The 21,273-nt window shown below is 49.0% G+C and overlaps 1 protein-coding gene across 1 annotated transcript in view; it reads right to left on the minus strand.

Moving 5' to 3' along the window:
- PEBP4 (phosphatidylethanolamine binding protein 4) overlaps positions 1-16,571 on the minus strand; it is a 93,045-nt gene extending 76,474 nt beyond the window's left edge. The window contains exon 1 of the mRNA XM_028521723.2: positions 16,476-16,571. Within this exon, the coding sequence (XP_028377524.2) occupies positions 16,476-16,553 (78 nt within the window). The 5' untranslated portion in view covers positions 16,554-16,571. The remainder of the gene's footprint in view (positions 1-16,475) is intronic.
- Between the last annotated feature and the right edge of the window lie 4,702 nt (positions 16,572-21,273).

Below are 21,273 nucleotides of genomic sequence, written 5' to 3' on the forward strand. Positions count from 1 at the left end.
GTCCCTGTGGGGAGCTGCACTCAGATGGGGTCCTCAGTAAGTCTGGGCTGAGTTGAATGGCATTATCTCTTGTTATCATAGAGACAGTTTGCTCAATAGCAAGCAGCTGAGGGGGCTTCCTTGGGCAGCATTCAGCACTGACTCTGTAGAGAGGACACGCCAGGCATAAAAGCCCTATTCTTTGCCTACATGTTGCCTAAACACTTTCCAGATACCACACCACAGGTCTGTAGAGAATGTTAGCACCCCAGATGGTTAGAGCTGAAAGCGACCCTCGAGGCCCTGCAGGCCAACACTACACTTCCCCTGGGAGGGCACCGGGCCCAGGGAGGTTCAGCCGGGTCTGTGAACAAGCTGGCAGGAGCTCAGTGTGATTCTGAGGTGATGTGGCGGGCTTTAAGCAGCATTTGGCAGTTTGATTTGGGAGAGGAAGAAGGGAGAGGCCACTTTGGGGTCAGGGGATGGCAAGAGTAGAGTTTGGGAGGTGGGAGTATATCATCGGTTGTGAGCAGGTTGGTGGTCGGAGTGGGTGTGTCAGAGGCTGTCTGTTTGCTGGAGGAGGCCCCGGGCAGACTGCTGCGGGGTTCATGTGGTCAGAAGAAGGGAGGATACGGTCTTGCTGCTGTCTGTGGGCGGGATGACACAGTACATTGTGGCAGACTGGCCTGGGGATGAGACCATGAAAGACAGGGTGGTGAGGGCGACCTCCCTGCCTGGGATGGTGGCCAGGAAGGGGCGATGCTGCCAAGATTGGTCAGCCTCTGGATGGAGGAGCCAGGTGTACTCCAGGGCAGGAGGAAGGTTAGCAGAGTCTTCCCAAGGGGCTGGGAAACTAGGGCAAGTGCCCTGGGACAGCTAGGAAACCAGACAGCGTGGAATCCGGTGCTCAATTGTGCGGCACAGACTAAGTGCTAAGTGGGAGGCTAGAGAAGGGGAGGGGTCTTGGAGTCATAAGGAAGGCATGCTGAATAAGGCGGATTTTGAGCAGAACTTTAAAAAAAAGAGCAGCTTTCAGAGGAAAGGGAGTTCCTGGTGTATTGATCATGCTTTTTATTTTCTGTATTTTAAAATGCTTTGACATCCTACAGGCTTGCTAATCCTGGAGACAGCCCTGGGCTAGCTAATTCCTAGAGAGCAAACAACTCGACTGTGAGCCAGTCTTTCACACGCAAACCAGCCAATTCAAAGTCCACTCCTCACCGCCACACCTCCTGAATCTTTTACCCACCAAGCCAATATCCCCTGCCCTAATCATCCTGGAGCCAGGTACCAGGCGACCAGAGAACACCCCGAGAGCCCAGAGCCGGCTGACAGTATCCAAACTCTCCGATTGTTAACTTGCTTGCCCCAGCTTGCCTGCCCTGCCTCACTCATTCCTTCCCAAAGAAACCACAGTAGAGGCCCCGGGTCATGCTTGGCTCTTCTTCCTCCGTCCCCTGACCCACCTGGTGCTTCCCCGCACAGCCCTGGGTGGCACGGCCTGGCAGGGCTTGGCGTGCCCTCTTCTCTTTGGAACTGTGAGTCACAAATGGCATTGATCTCTGTGTCATGCCTCAAGTTACTTTTATAAATTAAATTCTGGGTGCAACCAAAACACCAAGAAGGGAACAGCCATCATGTTCTGGTGTAGAGGGGAGAACATACCCCTGGTGGGGGGCAGGGGCGGGGAGACACCGCTGGGTTCAGATCCTCCTCCTTTCCTTTGACTCCCCGTTTTGGCTCTGGCTCCCCGTACCTGACTTCCCTTCACTGCCCGCTGGCCTCCTGCTCTGTGTTCCTGAGTGGCGCAGCCAGAATTCCAACACTGCTTATTGCCCCTTCCAGGGTGGAGCTTCAGCCAGCCCATGCCTCCCCCCGGAAGCAGCCCTTTCGGCTTCACCTTCAGTCACAGTGTGGTGCTGTCCCTGCTGCAGGGGGTTTCAGGCCCCTCTGAGGCCTCTGGGGAAGAGAACGGGGGAGGCGTGGGTGGTGGATCGGGAGAACCCCCCTGGAACTGCTCTTCAGCCACCTGTGGCTGGGCCAGGTGAGGCTTGCACAAGGCCAAATTTTGATATTGAAAATGAGGAGAGGTGAGGCTGAGCAGCCCAGGGCCCCTGGTTCCTCTCTCCGTCCCTGGGGACTTAGTTAATCGCCCAGTGACTGCCCCAGGCCCAAGGTGCCTGTGCCAGGGTTCGGGGTGGGATGGCAGGTGGTTTTTCTCATTCAGAAAGTTTGGGGCAGTGACAGGAAAGAGTAGGAAGACTAAGGGTGCCGACAGATCAGTTCTGGGCGACGATCGACTGACGAGCTTCAATCTGCGAAGTGGAGGACCACAGAACTCTGAGGGCCCTGCTCTAGATCTGGAGATCTAGAAATCTGCGAGGTAGGGAGTAGTCGCTCAGCCATGCTGCCGACCCTGTCCCAGCTTGGGTGGGTGGGGGGACCCTTCACAGCTCATGGCAAATGAAAATAAAGTTTGCCTCTGCTGTGTCTGCCCAGGGCTCCATCTTGGCTTCAGGGTGTGTGTGGCGGGGCTGCAAGGACTGTTCCTCAGGGTCCCTGGCAGGGCAGTTCAGCTTTATTTCCTGGAATTGGAGCTGGGCTGGGGCTGGCTGAGTGTCCTGCCCAAGGCGGAGCTGCAGAGGGCAGCAGACATGCTTCTTGGAGACAATAAGCACACCTCTCAGTCCCCGAGGGAGAGTGCCAGTTTCTCCACTGCCCGTCACCATGTATAAACAGTCCAGAACTGGCCCAACTTTGCCTCAAGAGATGAACATACACCCCTGTCTTGGACATCTCCTCCCTGCCCACCCTTGTCCTACCTGGCCTTCAAAGCCCCGCCCACCCCCTTCTGCTCCCTGGGTGCCCCTCCCTAGGAGCCGCCGCAGCTCTTTTCTGTATCCAGTGCAGTATTTTGGGGTGGTGTTTCTGAGTTTCAAAGCCTTCTATCTCCCCCAGATGATGGGACCTCCCTGAGGGTCGGTTCTCACGTCACTTATACCTCCCCCAGAGCCTTGCGCAGCAGGCACAAGTGGAAACCTGCTGAACAAGTGACGATGGGGCGAAATTACCCTCAACTTCAGAGAGCCTTGGTGAGCTCACAGCTCCATTTGAGAGGAGAGAGGCCCCTCTCTCAGCCCAGGAGGGAGGCTTGTCACCATTCAGTGTGGCAGCCCTGGGAGGGGTATGGTGTTTTTACTTCCTACAGACTGGGGCTCCCAGAGGCAGGCCACTGGCCTTGAATCACAGAGTAGCCGCATGGACTCAGGTCCATCTGATGTCAGTGTTCCTGCTTCCACACTACACGCTCTGTCTCGGGAGCTAGGTCCCGGGGAGGCCCCCGGCCTTCATGCATAGTGGGCACTGGGGCTGCAAACCACAGTGGGAGAGAGGGTGGGGGTGGAGACAGGGCTTTTGACCTCTGCTGCCTGGATGCCAGTGCCTACAGAGAAGGTGTTTGGGGGAAGGGGGTGAATTTCTTAGGGAAAAGGCAGAACATGAGTTTACTCCCTGGGAAACGCTTGTACAAAAGCACACGCAGACACACGTCCACACAGACACAAACCACACACACATCTACGCCCAGAGCCACGCAGCCCGGCTAGCTCCCCAGCCACTACGGCCCTCCCCCACCAAACCCGCTCTCCCTCCTACCCTATATGTGCAATCTTGTGAAAACTCCACCACTCTTAAGGTTAATAAGGCTCATTTGCTTAAGATAGCACCTGTTTCTATGGTGACTCCTGCCACCCAGAATCTGTTCATCAACGGAGACAAGAAAACGGTGACTTCCACCCTCTCTGAAAGGGAAAAAGCTAATTCTTAGCCAAGGGCTTGACAGGCCAGCAGCCCAAGGAACTCGGGGTGGCTGTCCTTCCACCCCATTGAAGTCCCTCCCTGCTGCCCCTTTGCCCCACCCAAGCAGAGTCCCAGATTCCTCCTGAGCCTCGGGCTCCGGCTTCCTCCTCTCCATCTCTGGGAAGCAGCAGAGCCCACTGCTCCGGCGCAGGCTGCTTTCTCCTGCCCCTCTGATGTCTCCACACAGACTCCACCGTGTGTTTCTGAGCTGAGGCTGGCAGGGGAGCACCAGGGAGCACCCTGCCCCACCTCCCCATCCTGCACCCCAAGCCTGCTCAAGGCCTGTTGCTCACCCGGGTGTGGCTGCAGGGATCCAGCCACCCCAACGCACCTCCTGCCCTGGAGCTGTCCTCCATTTGGTGCAGAGCCTGCTGGCTGACTCTCTCCTAAACCAGAGCTGTTCAGGGCTCGTTCTGCACACTGGACTAGTCTAGTCTGCTCAGGTCTGTAGCTGAGGTTGGCAACACCCACCTGGGGTGTGCAAATCACTGGGGAAGTAGGTTCCAAGGCAGGTGTTGCTAAAAGAAAACTCCAGCTCGTGATTTACCTTTGCAGATAAATGGGAGCAGCTTCCACATTCTCCCTCTAATAATGTCACTGTCTCTGGCGCTCCAACGCACTCTGTTGGCTGGGAGTGAACTGCCCCGAATGTGGTGCCTGTTCTACGTGTGGGGGCCTCGGGGAGCCTGGTGTGCCTAGGAACAACATTTTGGCAGAATGAAAAGTTGGGGGCTGCTAATCAGAGGCTGAAATTTGGAATTTCAGCCCCAGACTTCAGGGCTGGTAGTTAGCACCCAAATCTATCTGCTTCATTTGCAGGCTCAGTAACAGAGACCCACAGAAGGCAACTTGTGGAGCAGTGCCGTCCAGCGAACAAGTGGTCTTTTGCATCCTGGTCCTAAGCTCTTCCCAAAGGATCACCCAGTCTCCTGCTAAATGGAACCAGCTCCCTGTGGCCTCCAAGGCCCTCGCTCTCCTCCTAGCATGGTGCTCTGCTCGGGGCAGGCTGTGCCAGGCTCGTTAATAAGAACGCCAAAGCTGGGAGCTGGAGAAAGATGCTGGGAGCTGGAGAAAGATGCTGAGAGCCAATCACACCCAACCTTTGGCTCAGTCCCTGGCAGATGGCTTCTTCTTGAATATCTCCAAAGACAACCTATTCACCCCCCTACTCCTCAAGAGACAGCCTTCAATGGCCATCGCTCAGCCCAGGGCTGCGAATGCCCCCAGGGTAGCCCAGGATCAGGCATCTCCCCTGACTTGCAGACAGACTCATTTCCATCTCCTGCTTGAAGTATCCCGAGTGTGGATCAGAAGAGCATCTATCTCCGCATTAAGATCACCTAAGACAGAGAGCTTCAGATCTCTCCCTTTGCACCCCAACCTGCCCATCCTGCAGGGTGCCCCACTTTAGGAAACAACACTGCCGTTCGTTCACTCATGCCCCAAGTCCAGAAGCTGTCCTGGACTACCCTTCCCTCTCCACGTCTAATCCATTGGTAAGCGCTGTTGGCCCTTGATCTCAAACTAGACCCCAAAGCTCTCCTCCTCAAGTCTGCTGCTCTCACCGTGGTGTAAGCCACGCTCATCCCTCCCGAAGGAGCAAATGGCCCCTCGGGGCCACCCTTCTGCCACCTTAGCAGCAGCCAGAGTGATCTTTTAAAAACTCAGAGCAGTTCTCATCCTCCAGTTTAATGCCCTCTAACAGCCCTCATGCCCACATCCTTGCCCAGGCCTGGACACAAGGCCCTACACCAATGGCTCTCAGTTCCCACACTCACTGTGCATGTGTGTGCGTGTGTGCGTGACGAACACTGAACATGAAGCCTAACCCTCTTAACACATTTCCGAGTTTACAGTACAGGGTCGGTGGTGTGCAGTAGGTGCGCAGTAGATCTCCTAATCATTCTGTATCACTGAAACTTTTTACCCATTGAATAGCAGCTCCCACTTCCCCTCCCCTCACCCAGATGCACATTTGTACACCCAGGGGAGTCTGAAAACTAACCACACCTTGGCGCTACTCCCAGAGGTTCTGATTGGGATGGCCTGCCTGTGGCCTCCTGGGTGATCCCGCTGCGCGGGTGTACTTCCCGTGGATCCCTCTGTCCCAGCGGCACAGGTGGTCTTTCCATTCCTGGAGAACGGCTAACCTGTTCCTACCCCAGGATCTTTGCTCCTGCCATTCCTTCTGCCTACATGCCCTTGCCTCACTTGTACACCCAGTGAATTCCTCCTGCCTGCTCAAGGGTTACCTCCTCTGTGGGGAGCTTCCTTACCCACCTTTTCTTCTCCCGTGGTTCTTGGAGCTTAGCTCTGTCCTAACACTCCCTACTCTGTACTGCAGCCATTGATTTGCTTCTCTTCTGCCCTTGCTAGACACTGGATGGGATTGGACTTTAAAAACTTCAAGCCACAGTGCTTCAATGAAATTATGGTCCTGGATGTGCTGAACACATAATAAATGAATGAATGAATGAATGAGCAGAGGTGCCTGACCGGTGCAGGAAGAGGAGAATTATACTTTTCAATGATCTAAAAGCCTCTTCTATTGATGCAACCTAAGATCATATTAACTTTCTTAACTCCTGCATTATGGTTTGACATTCTATTATTAGCTTAAAATTAGCTTAAAACTTAACTAAAACTCCTCTGATATTTCCCCCTGTGATATTTCATGAACTCCTGCCATGCCAGATCTTTCTCATTTTGTACTCGTGCAATTGATTTGGAACCTAAATATAGAACTTTAGAATAATACCATTAAATTTAATTATTTCAGTACAGGCCCATTCCTTCTAATTTGCCTAAAGTAGCTATTTGTGCCACCCATCATCTCAGTAGTTCCTTGAAACTCGTATGTCCTGCAAATTTGGTGAGCAAGGTGGGGCCTATGACAATTTTGTGGCATGTGGCCAGGGATCGCGGGTAAGGGTGACACCAGTTCGTTACTCAACACTCTTCAGCAGTGGTTTGTTCCGAAGCTACAAACTCACCTGACACAGTAGTCAGTGAAGCTGTGTTTCTCTCCCTTGCCCACACGGTCACCACAATTGACTTGGCCTCATGCCTAGGTCAGTCCAGCTGTGCTGTGCTTACTTATAGCTCCCTTCTGGTTTACTGGACCAGTGCCTTTGTCCACAAAGACATCTGAGTGGTCAGGTTTGACTTATTTTCAGTGAACCCATGCTAGCTCCTGATGTTCGCTGTTTTCTATGCAGTCCCAGACCATCTACTTATTAAATTTAATTGGATTTTGATGTGGATGGATATTGCACTCACAAACCCAAATTCAGAAACCCACATTTTCCTCTCCTGTTTCTGTAAATGACTTTGTGAGTGTAAGTATAAATTCTTGCTATACCTTGAAGATGTGCTTCATCTAGAAACCTTAACTCATGGAAAGCAACTAAATGTTTGCAGATTGCAGACTGCGGATTATAGAAGTGTTTGTAGCTTCCTAGGGAGAGGAACAGAGCAAATCATGGTTCACAGATGCCAGAGACATACAGAACCTCAGGGGCCAGTGGGCCAGGCAGGGGCCAGAGCTTCAGAGGCCATGGCTAATACTCCGACCAGCTAGGGCTCTGTCCTGAGACACGGAGGAGTCGCTGAAGAGTTCTGACTAGGGAGGTAACATGGTCCTAGCTCAGGTTTAGAAGAACTGCCCATTGAAGGAAAGACAGACACTCGTGCAGAGGATGAGATTGCAGGAGAGGGACCCGTCAATAACTTCTAGAGAAAGGTCATAAGGGCCTTAATGAACTCAGCCATGTTGAATTTTAATTCGGTGTTTATGTTTCTTTTTCTACCCCCGTCAAACATCTGAGGTTTTAGTTATTCTGTTCCTTTCCTGAATGCAGTCTGTTGTACAGACCCTTTGCCTCTGCCAGGCCTGCCCATAGGTCAAGCCCCCGCTCAGCTCTGATCTCCACTGCAAAATCATCGGCAGGGAAACATCACCCCATCTGTCCATCCATCCACCTACCCAACCACTGTCTGTCCACCCATCTTTCTACTCCCACCTTCATTTTTTATCCATTCACTCTCTTGTGAGAACTTGCTCACGGACTTGCTCAGCTTTACTGAGTGGCTTCTATGTTCTGGGCAGTGCTCTGAGTGCTGGAGATGGACGAAGAATAAGGCGCAGCTCCGCTGCCCAGGAACTCACACTCTCATCGGGAAAAGAGACTCAGAAATAAAAACAATCCCCTGTGAGGAGGGCACGGGCAAAGCTTTGACGGACTTCAGGAGGAGCACAGGGGGGGACTGACCAGCTCCATCTGGGGGCATCAGGGCGAGCCTTTCAGCGCAGGCGATGACTACACTGAGCCTTGAAGGGGGACCTGCATCACTACAGAGGGGAGCGTGCTCTGAACTCCCCTAGCCACTGGGCCTGAGGAGGCCAGTTGGTGGCAACACTGTACCCCAGGAATTCCTCTCTTCATTTCCTGTACTCTGACCTTGCCTTTCCAGCTGGGGAGCAGAGCAAACACATTTTAAATTCTTCTAACATTTATTTGTCAAATCTATCTATCTATCTATCTATCTATCTATCTATCTATCTATCTAATCTACCATTATTTTTTAATAGCCACAGTGCTGAGCACAATGCAAGTTAAACAGTTGGAGTCAGCACCTCCCTGTTAGGTCCTATGCCCAGGGGTCTTTTCCCCTCCAGGTTTTTTAGGTGGTAGCCACATGGGCAGTTCATTCTCCTGGCTAGGCCCTGTTCTGCCTCTAGGGGGCGACATGTGCCCCTCACCATCAAAGGCTCAACTTTGTACTTTTCTTGGGGGATTAGGGCAGTGTAGCAGCTCAGAGTAGAGACATAGCGAATCCTTCGTGCTGTATGCTGGGTGCTTCACACATGAGTGCTTACAACATTCCTGCCAGGAGATGCTACTGTCTATTTTACCAATGAGGGGACATACTGAGGGAGGGAAATAACTTGCTCACAGTGAGTCAGAGAATCTCCCTCCCTGGGTCCACGCTGCACTCCAGGGCCCAGGTCCAGGCTGCACTGTGGCTGAAGAGGGTGTGGCTGAGAATGGGGACTAAGGGTCAAGGTTGGGGAAGCTCACACCAGCACCAGTGCCTGCAGGAGCCGTTCCTGGTCCTGGTGTAAACTGTCACATGAGCTGGGCCTACGGCCTGGGGGTGAGATCTGCCTGAACTCTGGAGAGGTCATGTGGAGTCGTGGTACTTGGGTAGGTTCTCAGTTCAAATCCCAGTGAGCCATTCGCTAGCTGTGGCAAACGAACATGTTGCTTAGCCCCTCTAGGCCTTGACTTCCTTGTTGACATGACCCTCCCTTTGGGCTTCTGTGAGGAGTAAATGAGATATTCATGGAAGCACAGTGCCCAGCACCACATGCTAAGTGTGCGAGTGATTTTTCTTATTTTCTTTCTTCTTCTTCCCTTATCTTTTCTCCTTTTTATTCTCGCTTCTTTAATTATTACTGTTGATGTGTTATTTGTGTATAAGCTGTAAGCAGAGTGTCTTGCCAGAAGAAATATGGCAGGCGGAAACGTGGTAGATGCCAAGGGGCACATCCTGTAGGTCATCTCTCTGGCCTTCTACACAGTGGGTGGTCCCTGAGTAGGTCCTTCCAGTGATAAAAGCCCCCTCCCCTGCAGTGTATGCTCAGCTCTTTGGCAGTTCAAATTCTTAGAAAGTTTTTTATTATAGGCAGCCAAAATTTACTTGCATGTAAATGCCACCCGTTGGAACACATGTAAATGCCCAGTGGAGCACAGCAGGGTCACCCCTGCTTTCCAATTGATTCCTTCAGATTGTTCAGGAAATCTTTAAATAACCTTCAAGGGCAGTTCTCACATCCTCCCCACCTCGCTCCGTTCCTGCTCCCCTGATACGGTCTCTCAGAGCCCTGCTGTTCCGATTGCTTTCCTCAGGTGGCTCACTATCCTTCTTACAATAGTGCGGCCAGAACAGAAGACATTACCCAACTGTGGTGTGGACAGTGGTCACTGCAAGAACTCTTCTGGGATCAAGGGAGGACCACTGTTCCAAACACGCTGCCCCCACCCCTGTGTCTCTTCCTAAGCAAGTGCGCTTGGGGTGGGGGCTGAGACCCGTGGACCACAACCAGCCCAGGCCCCTTATGTTAGGGCAGGTGGGTTGGGACTGTCGGTCTCAGTCTTATTTGTTGGACAGTTTCACCCACTGAGGGAAGCCAGGTGTCATCCTCTGTCCCTGTCAGAGCTGAGTTCAGAACTGTGTGAGCAAGACCGTGTTGTTCCTTTTGGGGCATCTATGGGTGTGTGTGTGTGTGTGTGTGTGTGTGTCAGAGAGAAAGAAAAAGAGAGAATTTTCTGCCTGATCCAGGAATTCTCCTGGATGGCAGAATTGGTTTCCATAACGACTTTCTGATATAAACATATTTGATAAAAATAAGTTAACAGCGGAGAGCACAGAATCTCAGAGTGGAGAGAGAGAGAGAACGAGAGAGAGGGAGGGAGGGAGAGGGAGAGGGAGAGACTGGGCTTTTCGAAGAACAGCATTTTCCTTTTTTTTTTTCAGTCCTCCTGGTCAGCCTTTCTATACATACTTTCCATAAACCAACAAAAAATCTTTGTTTACCACATTCCTTTATATGCTGGCCCCTTCCTGCCTGTACACATTATATTCTTATTCTCTCTCCCCTTTTCTCCTTAGTTACCTGAAGCACTACAGTGTGCATGGGATAATATGATAAATTCATTTCCAATTCACTGCATTATCCCTTGAATATTTTAATGACTCATTGAATGGAGTAAAAAAAATCTATTTCAAGTGAACAATTATGCTGCATTAGTCTAAGGGCTGATTATATTTAAACACTGCTCACATGGATAACAGGACACAGCGACCTCAGTGTACGAGAGCTAATTTGGCTCTTATCTGCAAATAATTTTACACTGCAAATCACCATGAAAACCTGAAGGGCTTTAAAAACATTCATCAAAAGATAATGTTCTACTTTGTAGCAACATTTTGCTGAAATTATTTTGAATGAGAGTAAAGGCATCTCTGGGCTGGGACAGGGACAGTGAGGTAGAGACTGAGAGATGAGGAGATGGCGAGGGGGCGTTAGAAAGAAGAGCTGGAGGCGCAGCCTTGGGTGTGGGAAGCACACCGCAGGCCTGCCACGGGCCCTGGCTGTGGTCTGGGATGTGTCCAGAGGCCCTGGCCTGGTCCAGGGGTGACAGGGCGATTCCCACAGGCTGAGTTGTGGGACAGATCCCTCTCTTCCTCCCAACTGCTACCCCCACCAAAGTAAGTCAGGGTCAGGTCAGGTCCTCAGGCTGGGCCTGAATCTGTTTTGACTCAAAAGGCAAAAGAATGAGTGTTTTTGTTTTTGTGTTTTTACCCTAAGGTCTGTGTGTTGGGACATGGTCTAGAATTCTGACTTGGCAAAACGGGAGTCCAATACTTTAAGGGAAGCTGCTAAATCCTAAGTGGCTGCTGGGGTCAGAGTTCCAAGTTGGGGCTGTGGGAGAGAGAATCCCATTGACCGAGGTCCTGCTCTATTGCGCTCTGGTTCAGGAGTCTTGATCTCATTGAGCCCTGGGAAATAGACATTATTATTGTGCCCATTTCAATGGTGAAGAACCTGAGGCTCAGAGATTAGCACCTGAAAGTGGCAGAGTCTGGAACCTCCACTGGTTCATCTGACCCAAATGTGCAGGCTCTTTCCCCTCCCCTCCTGGTGGCCAAGCCCAAGTCTGGTTTATAACCAAGTCCCCTTTGCCTTGTCCCCATCACCAAATGCTCCTTGTGGCCCACAGATCTGGCCTGCGTGCCCTTCGGGAGCATAAGCTGTGCCTTGCAGTGTTTATTACTTAAAACGGACCCTCACGGTACAGGGCGAAGCATGCACAGAGAAGTGCACAGATATCAGCAGTGAAACTAAAAATTAATTCTGTTTCCTTGGCGTGACCTCTTTACCTGAACACGTGGTCCTGATAAAGATCGTTTCTTCTTCTTCTGTCTATTATCTTGAGCTTGCTTATGAGCATATAGAAAATCAGATTTTATAAATATATATATATTTAAATTTGTACAGGATCTGCTGCTCGATTGATTAGGAACGAGGATAAATTTGTCGCTTTCTAAGTGCCTCTCTCTGGGGAGGCATCTCCTCTTTGCATATGTAATTTCCTTTTTTCCTTGTCTCAGCCCTGAAGAGTAGGGATTTGTGTCAGTTTTGCAGACAAGAAGCAGTCTCAGAGAGGTCAAGTAACTTGTCTGACATCACTCAGCAGTGGGAGCAATCACTCAGATACAAGAGCCCTGCCACGTGCCACCCACATAACTGGAAAGCAGGGGCTATGGTCCCAGCCCTGTTTACTGGGTCTCCCATTCATCTTATTCACACTCAGGGGGCCTTTGAAAACCCTCTAATTATGGAAGAATCCAACACTATAGAAAATTGTAGACAGAATAATGAATCCTTAGAGGTCCTTTTGATTCAACCCAGAATTGGTTGCACTTACAGTTGCCAAAGGTCAAGGGCACTGAGTGAAAGGGAACTGTGAACTTGCCATTTCCGTCTCTTTATTAAAACAAAGATGTTCAGGGCAAATTTTAGAATCATTGACGGTTTCTAGGAAGATTTTTCTTTTTTGTAGGAAAAAAGGTACTCTTGCCTCCTTAATTGTTCTTCGTGTTCTTTGTCACCAATCATGATATTTCATCATAATATACTGTCTTCCTGTGTTCAATATTCCCACGAACAATAAAAACCCTGATGAAAATATCTGCATGAAAAGCTCTGAGCACTACATTCAGACACAAACAGAAGACGAACCAGTAAGCATCTCTCCTGAAGTGAATGATGCAAATTAATTGATATCTTAATTAGGCTGTAGCATGAAGAGTATTCATTAGATTGAATTAGAACTGAAAAACATCTTAAAGGAAACACTAAGGATGTGGCACGGGGCGGGGGTGGAAGGTGGTATGTGTGTCAGTGCTCAAGGAGGGATTTTCAAGGAGGGGGACAAGAAGGAAGTATGCTTTATGCGTCAGTCCCTGCCTGCCCCAGTCTGGCCAGGTTTGGGGACCGAAGTCTAGTCCTGCCCCTGAGCCAATGGGAAGCTGCAGGTGCAGGAAGCTCTGACCGGAGGGAGCCCCGGTGCTCCTGCAACCCTGCTCCGAGCCGCAGCCTCCTTCCTCTGCCTCTCGGAGGGCAGGGATGTCCCCTGCTTTGCCTCTGTGACCCCAGTGCAAGCACAGCACCTGACTCCAGGCAACAATGATAGCATCTCAGCCAACAGTGATGGACAGCTTACTCTGTGTTCTGGGTACTGTCCTAAGCACTTGACTTAAAATAATTCGTTTAAGCTTCCTAACAGCAGTGTGAGGTAGGGGCTCCTGGTGTCTCCACTTTACAAGTCTGCATATTGAGGCCCAGGCTGAGCACCTTGCCCCCTGAAATCACTGAGTCAGTGCTGGTGGATTCAGATCGGAGCCCCAGCAGTCTGGCTCCAGGGTCCACGCTTCTTACACACTACACTGTGGCCAATGATAGTCAGTCTGTATTTGTGGAATCAAAGGAGCGACACGAACCACAAACTCCTGGTCCCTGCTGATGGACTTCTCTCTACTTTTAGTTTTACTTAAGGGCTCATCTGTCACAGGCCCTGCCAGCACCTCTGTGGGGGAGCTAAATGCCGCCTGTATTGTTAAGAACTGGTTGTCGTCTTGTTTTAACCTGGGAAAACAGCCACAAAATTGTCCCTGCTGAGGGGCTCCCCCAGGTATGGCTCCCAGTCCACCACCCAGTTAGGTCTGGGCCCCTCTGGTTCCACCAGGTTTGCCTCTGTGGCCATCGTGAATCATAGGGCCATTGTCATTCGTGTCTTGAGCAACTATATGACACGCCTTACTGCTGAGGCCACTTACTGTTGAAGGTGATGATAACATGAGGGTTTACTTTCATGAGGTTCAAAATACTTGTCAGGTGTGTTTTGTTCACCAAGGTAGCATTCCCTGGAGAGGGTGGCTAGACGTATCTACCCATAAAAAATAACCAGGAATAGGGCCCCAGTCTGGTGGGGGAAGCATAGAGATCAAGGTCCCATTTTGCAGAGGGCACAGGGACACGCCCCTGTCACGTGGGAGAGGGTGGAAGAGATGTGCTATGAACACAGGCCACGAGGTGTGGCAGGAAGGGTGTACAGTTTGGAGTTGGGGTTCCTGCATTGAAGACCCACCTCTAAAGCCCACTAAGCTGAGAGGCTGCATCATTCAATCTGTCTAGGCTTTGCTCTGCCCATCTATAAAATGGGAATAATGCTCAGCTCACAAAGTCGTTGTGAGGATCAAAAGGAACTTTCAAGGTGCTTTTCGCTTGAAAATTGCTCCACAACTGGATGATGTTAAAAACGACCTGGGGATTCTGACACAGGACTCTCCAGTCTTCCTTCAAGCTGCTAAACTCCTCCTGGATGCTTGTTAAGTGTGGATGCTGAGCCCTCTCCAGACTGACTGAGATGGCGTCCAGGAATCTGCATTTTAATAAGCTTATTTGAATGGGCTCTAATATTGGAAACCACTCAGCAGCAGCTCACACCAACACAAAGGAAGTGCCTCTGGGTATCATTAGAATCCTGTCTTCCTTTGGCCAAGATCCACAGCCCAAGACCCAAATGGCCCAGTCTGCGTGGGTCTGGAGCTGGTGGAATCCAGGGGCTGGTGGGTAGGTCAAGTGGATAGAGCTGAGAACTGCTGCTTCCTGCTGGCACTTGCACCAGGGAAAGTGGGTGAAAATGTGATCGAAACCCAAGCCTCCTCCAGCCTGAGCGGGAAGGCCAGGGGCCACACTCAGGCAGGTGGCCCTGGTGAGCTCTGTGGCTTAGCAGCCTTGCCGGACAGCTGCCACCTGCACCTGCCACCTGTTTTGCTTCTGAGATGAGCTGCTGAGGCACAAGGCTCATGTGAGAGAACTGTCTGGAGTGAGTATTGGGGGGAGAGGAATGGGTGGGGAGACATCAGGCTTGGAAGAGAGGAAGCCTCAACCCTGACATTACTTCATCCCCATCAGCTCCTGATTTCTGGCCTTAGAATTGCCCAGTAGGACCCTCCCAGAGACACCCCTGTGTGGGTGGTGGACCATAAATGTAACATTTGTTTTCAAGAGTTTCAGCTCCGTACAACCACCAGGGAGCCCCAAGCACAGAAAATAGCAATGCTCTGGATGGGCACAGGCTCCAGCATCTTTCCCCCTACGCCCTCAGCTCTCCCCCTTGCCCCAATGGCATGAGCCTCCCCACCCTCTGCTCTGGCCCTCCGCATGCTCATGTGTCTCCAAGTCACCCCAGCAGGCTGAGGCGGCTTGGTGGGACAGTGGGCAGATTGGCATCCCTGCTTTCCCTCAGGAGTGGGAAGGGCCTGGGAAGGGCCTGTGGTCCCTGGGCAGGGTTGGTTGCCAGGGTAACTCCCCCACAGCCCCACTCCAGTGGCGATGGGGAGCCCTTGCCTTGCTCAGGAACATCAAAATAGCCAGTTCAGATGGACACCCCTTTCCTCTGTCCCATAGCACTAGAAGGAAGAACTCAAGCTCCTTAAACCCAAGGGATCCTCCACCTTCTCCAAGTGTTCTTGGTGTGCTCTCTCACTGGGTCATCGTGACAACCGCCTCTTACAGACGAAGATGAGACACCAGAGAGTCGGTGAGTGACCTGAGGTGGTCACTGAGTTGGGAACCAGCCATGCCTGAGTCCAAGCTTTGTCTTCCTAGTTCTGCATTCCCACCATCCTATGGGGTTGACGCCTTTGCACACTCTATGCGAAGGTCACTTGTGGGCTTTCTAGGCAGAGATGTGCATGTGGTTAAAGCTAGTGTGGGTTTGCCCAAAGTACTCATGAACAAAAGATTCAATAGTCAAGTGAGGCCGAAAATTAAATGCATGTTACATAGTACCTATTAGGATACCGAAAGCTCTGCAAAGCCCTTCAGGGGGGAATGGGATGGAGTCAGGTTAACCCAGAATCTCCAAAACTTGTCTGTCAATGGAACCTTCCCTCCACCCTGCTCCACACAATGTCCATTGACAACCTCAGACCTCCTTCTGAGAGTGTGAGCCAGGCTCCTTCTCACACAGGACAGCAAAGGGACAAGGACGAGGGGAGGCCATTTGTTTCTATACAAGGGAAAGAATGGCCACCCCTCCTCTGCCTATCAGAAGGAGAAGCTCCTACAGGACCCCTGTCCCCACCCCAGCTCTGCCACCTGGATTGCACAGAATCACCCCTCCCCCCAGGTCCAGACACCTGGCAGTGGTGTGCCAGAGCCGATTGCTATATTTTCAGAAATTTTGTGAGTCAGTTGTGAAACCGGCCACGGTGGGAGCATTTACGCTATAGAAACTAGCAAACACTACAAAGTGGGGCTCGCCCCCCCCAGTACTCTGAGAGCCCATTTACCTGTGCACCCCTGATCCTGGGACAGTTTTGGAAATTGTGAGAAAACCTTGGAGGGGCTATGAGAACTGGGTACTGGGGATGACCTGACACAGAAGTCCTTGCTCAGCAGCGCCCTCTACCCTCTCGAATGGGAGCTGAGAGCTGCAGAGCATGATAAACTCCTAGCCATAATCCGTAATGAATCAGAAAGTGCCTCGTGGCCAGCTTACTGTGATGTTTGTCACTAGCCAGTGTCTCCAGAACCGAGCCAGGGGCGTAGACCTGCTCGGGGCGTCGGGGTCCACCATCACCAGCAGGTAGGTTGCTGTCTGTAACACATATACCAAAAAGAAATGTCACATTAGGGCCAGGATCATGCTAGGAGAACCACCAGGTACAGACCCTCCTGTACCTCTACTCCCACCCAGGATGGCTGACCCATGCCCATAGCTTCCTACCTAGGTCATCTCGGTTCTCATGACATTCCTCCCGTGTCACATGTTTATGCTCAGAGAAATAAAGTTGATTAAGAAGACAGCTTAATCATTTGGGCTTCCCTTTATGATGAAGAGGAATAAATCAAACAAGCATGTTTATTAAGCACCTGGAAATCCCTAGCATCATGCCAGGTGCTGCGGAGGAAACAAAGAAATGTGCAACAGTTTCCCCCTTTGATCTGCTCTCAAGCTCACAGTGCAGTTGGAACAACTTATCGATTAGTTTAGCCAATACGGGAAAGCTTAATCTGGGTCAGGAAATACACCAATTGCAAGGAATACTAGGCCTCATTCATCCCTTCAGCCAGCATTTACTGAACACGTAGTACGTGCCTGAAACTGTTCCAGGTGCTGGGATTCCACAGGGAACGAGACAGTGTGATCTGAACTCTCAGGAAGCTTTTACTCCAGGTAAGACACACAGATCAAACACACAAACATATACACACACACACAAACAAACAAAGAAACAAAAAACCCCAACCAGCCCAAGGAAATGTTAAGTTCTGATTAGTGTTATAATGAATAAAATAGGGTAAGCTGAGAAGGAGTTAAGCAATCCAAGGATAGGAAGTAGCCGCTACAAAGGCCTTCAGGTGGAAGTTAGGAACAGAAAGAAGGCCGTGTGGCCACGGCAAAGCAAGAGGGGTGTGGCCATGGCGGGGTTGGAGAGGTGGGTGGGGCAAGACCACAGGGCGCCCCCCTCCCGCAGCCTGTGTGAGAAGTGGGGTTGTAGCCTAAGTGAGAGGCAGAACCATGGGAGGTTTAGGAGACTAAATCAGGAGAGTGATATGGTCTGATTTACATTTTATAAGATCGCTTTGGTGGCTGGGTGGAGAATGAGTTGTTGGCAAGAGGCAAGAGAGGAAGCCAGGAGGCCAGTTGGGAGGCTACTGCAGGAGTACAGTGAAAGATGATGGTATCTTGGACTAGGAAGGTAGCAGTGGGGTCAGAAACAAGTAGATGGATTAGGGAAGTCTTTTTAAGTAGAATCAAAGGGATTTGCTGATGAACTAGTCAGTAGAGAAGTGAGAAAGGGGCGGGGAAAGAGAAATCGAGGATGAGGGCTGGGATTTTGGCTTGAGCAACTGGATGAATGGTACCATTTAATGACCCAGAGAAGACTTGGAGAGGAGAATGTTTAAAGGGGCACATCAAGAGTTCTGTTGTAGACATAAGTTAGAAATGCTTCTTAGAATACAAGCAAGTATATAAGTCACAGTCTGGACTTTGGGGGAGAAATTGGGACCAGATATATAAATTTGGCAGTCATTAACATATAAATAGGCCTAAATCCATAAAATAAAATTATTTATGGGAAATTAGACATGGAGAAGAAAAGAGGTCTCATGAGCGCACCCTAACATTGAGAAGGGAAGGAGAATTGAGCAAAGGAGACCAGGGAGTTAGGGGGCACACCTGAAAGGTAGTTGTTATGAAATCTGAGACAGGAGTAAAGTGGTCAACTGGGCTGCATGCTGCCGGGGGGCAGAGCAAGATGAGGACACAGTGGTGACCATGTGACCTGACAACTTGAAGATCACGGTTGTCTCGGTGAGACCAGCTTCAGTGGAGTAGAAAGGACAGGTGGGGGTGACATGAGAGATGAGAAGTTGGAGATAGTTACTGAAGATGATTTAAAAAAACAGATTTTGGTGAGAAGGACAGCTGAGACATGGAGGGGGTCTTGTTAGAGTGGGAGGAAGAGTTAAGAGATCTTTTTTAGTTTTAGTTTTATTCTTATATTTTAAGGGACAGATGACAGAGAGGCATGCTTGCAGGCCAGTGGAAGTGACCCAGTGGAGAGGGAAGGATGGATGCTCGAGATCACTGCAAGGGCCAGGACTCTGGGAAGCGGGAGGGGCAGGATGCAGAGTGAAAGGGGAGGCCTTCAGTGGGAGCAGAGGGTACAGGGAATTGGAAGATGTGGCGGTGAGGGGTGAGGACATTGTGTCCGGTTGCTTGTATTTTCTGAGTGAATTAGAGGCAAGATCATCAGGAGAAGAGGGATTTTAGGAAGTCTGCGGATGGAGAAGAAGGTATGAAATAGTCATTTTGGAAAGTAAGGAACGAATATACATAAGCATACATAGTAAGGTCACTGGGTAATATTACAACCCACAGTTGTGAGCTTTTTATTCCACACCCACTTTTCACTGTGGGTGTGGAATAAATGGTAACTGGGTTTAACTTGAATAGGGACTGGCGTGTATTTTAGAAGATAAAGGTATGAGACAGTGAGAAGTGAGCAAGACAAATAGAGAAGAGTCCTGGGCCTCCCCTTGTTCTGGACAGGGTCAGACATAGACACAACGGCGGTCCCCGTACAAAGTGCCCGAGTATAGGAGCATTTATCAAGTACAGAGGGAGCACAGAGGAGGGATCCTAAACCTCTCCACCTCAGGAGTCCAGGAAGGCTTCACAGAGTCATCTTTTGAACTTGATCTTGAAGGATAAGCAGGTAAAGAGTCAGGAAGAGGACTCTGTGGGCAGAGGGGAGGGACTGTGCAGGCTGACGGGGCGCGGGGAGGGGCGGTGTGCTGGAACACAGGGCCTCGGGACCGAGTGGTGGGTGAAAGAGCCGGAAGGTGTTTGGAACTAGATAACAGAAAGCCTACTGTGTCCTGAGCCGTTTGGAATTTGTTCTGTAACAGAACCCACTGAAATTGTTTGAACAGACAACTGGCATGATTAAATGGGTGTTTCGGGAAGGCACATGATGAGGCTTTGACAATTGGGAGAAAGTCTGGCAACTTTCCAAAGATGAGTATTTTAGAGAAAAATACTGGTGGTTGAGTGTTAAAATCCAAAAGAAGCAGAGAACCACATATTAGATGCCATAAGAAGTTAAATTGGAGACTATGAAGATAAACACAAGAAAATCTCCAAGAACTCAGATGAAAAGGATAAAGACATGAAAATATTAGGGGAAGAGTAGAATTAAATCATAAACTGTCCATGTGTGTGATCCCAATGGAATCCCAGAGGGAAAAAATTGTCTAATTGATACCCAAATTTTGCCGTGTATGATGCACACCCAGTTTTGTGTGCGTTACACAGGATTATTATGCCCATCACTACACCCACAGTAGGTAATCATCATAACCTTGTATAATGTGCATCCTTATTTTTCCCTCAACAATTTGGGCAAAAAAGTGTGCATTATATGCTTTTATATGGCAAAATGTGGTATATCCAGGAATTGGTTCTAGCCAGGGCAATAAGAAAATAAAAAGAAACAAAGTGTAAATGCCATAAAAGAAGAAATAAAACCATTTATCCTCTCTCTACCATTTATTTATTTATTTATTTATTTATTTACTTTGCAAGTGCCACAATTGCCTACATGAGAAATCCAAAAGAACCAGCTGGAAATAACTAAACTAATATTCAGTAAAGTGAGTTGTTACAAAATGAACAAAAAATGAGTACTTTCCTACAGACAATAATAATAGTCCATTAGAAAACATACTTTTAAAATTCCATTTCAAATTGTAATAAAAATATAAAGTATCTAGGAATAAACTTGATGAAAAATGCAAGACATACAGAAAGAAAACATCACTGATGTACATAAAAACAAAACTTGAAGAGATGGAGAGATATACTAAAGTAATCATTAGCAAATTATGTCACTAATTCTTTAATTAATTTAACACGATTCTGAAATAATCACTAGCAAATTATGTCACTAATCCTTTAACTAGTTAGTTAACACAATTCCAACCAAAACTCTAACTAGATGTTTTGGGAACTTCATAGAATAATTCTACAGTTCAGAATAAATGGAAAAAATTAGCTAAGGCAATATTGGAAAAGATGAAACAGAGTGATAATATTGACTTTGTAGATATTAACATATATTATAAAATAAAATAATTACAACAGTGTGGTGCTGATTAAGGAATAAATAAGTAAATGAAGCAAAATAGAAAACTTAGAGAGAAACCCATGTTCTCAATATGGGTGCATTAAATATGCGATCCAGTTGTCATCGAATGGGTGACATTTAATACATGATTAAGTTGTTTCAAACCGCCAGGCAAAGGAGAGATTGCTTTGTGAGGCTACTGAGACAGCTGGCTCAACACCTGGAATAAATAAACTGCAGTCTCTATTTCTCTCATACACCCAAAACTTCCAGATTTACATATGAAAATAAAAAGAAAAGCTTCAAAATTGATTCAGTAAAATTGTAGTATTTCATATAATGGAATACTCCATTAGAGTTAGAACTTTATATTTTAATATGAGAAACTATCCACAATATACTAGTAATCGGAATGAGTAAGTTGCAGAATAGTTTGTATGATCTCATGTAAAATGTGCAGGAAAACTTTTTATATGTAACTATATATATATTTATAGACATGTTTGCATATGCATAGAAAATGTCTGGGAAAGTGCACACAGACTGTTAACAGTGAATGGCACGAAGGAAAAGATTGATATATTTAACTAGATATAATTTTGAAACTTTTCTAAAATTCAAAGATAATAAGCTGGAAAAATATTTACAAGATCTATGAAA

The sequence above is a fragment of the Phyllostomus discolor genome, chromosome 8 (assembly GCF_004126475.2).
Source record: "Phyllostomus discolor isolate MPI-MPIP mPhyDis1 chromosome 8, mPhyDis1.pri.v3, whole genome shotgun sequence".
In the NCBI taxonomy this organism is placed as follows: domain Eukaryota; kingdom Metazoa; phylum Chordata; class Mammalia; order Chiroptera; family Phyllostomidae; genus Phyllostomus; species Phyllostomus discolor.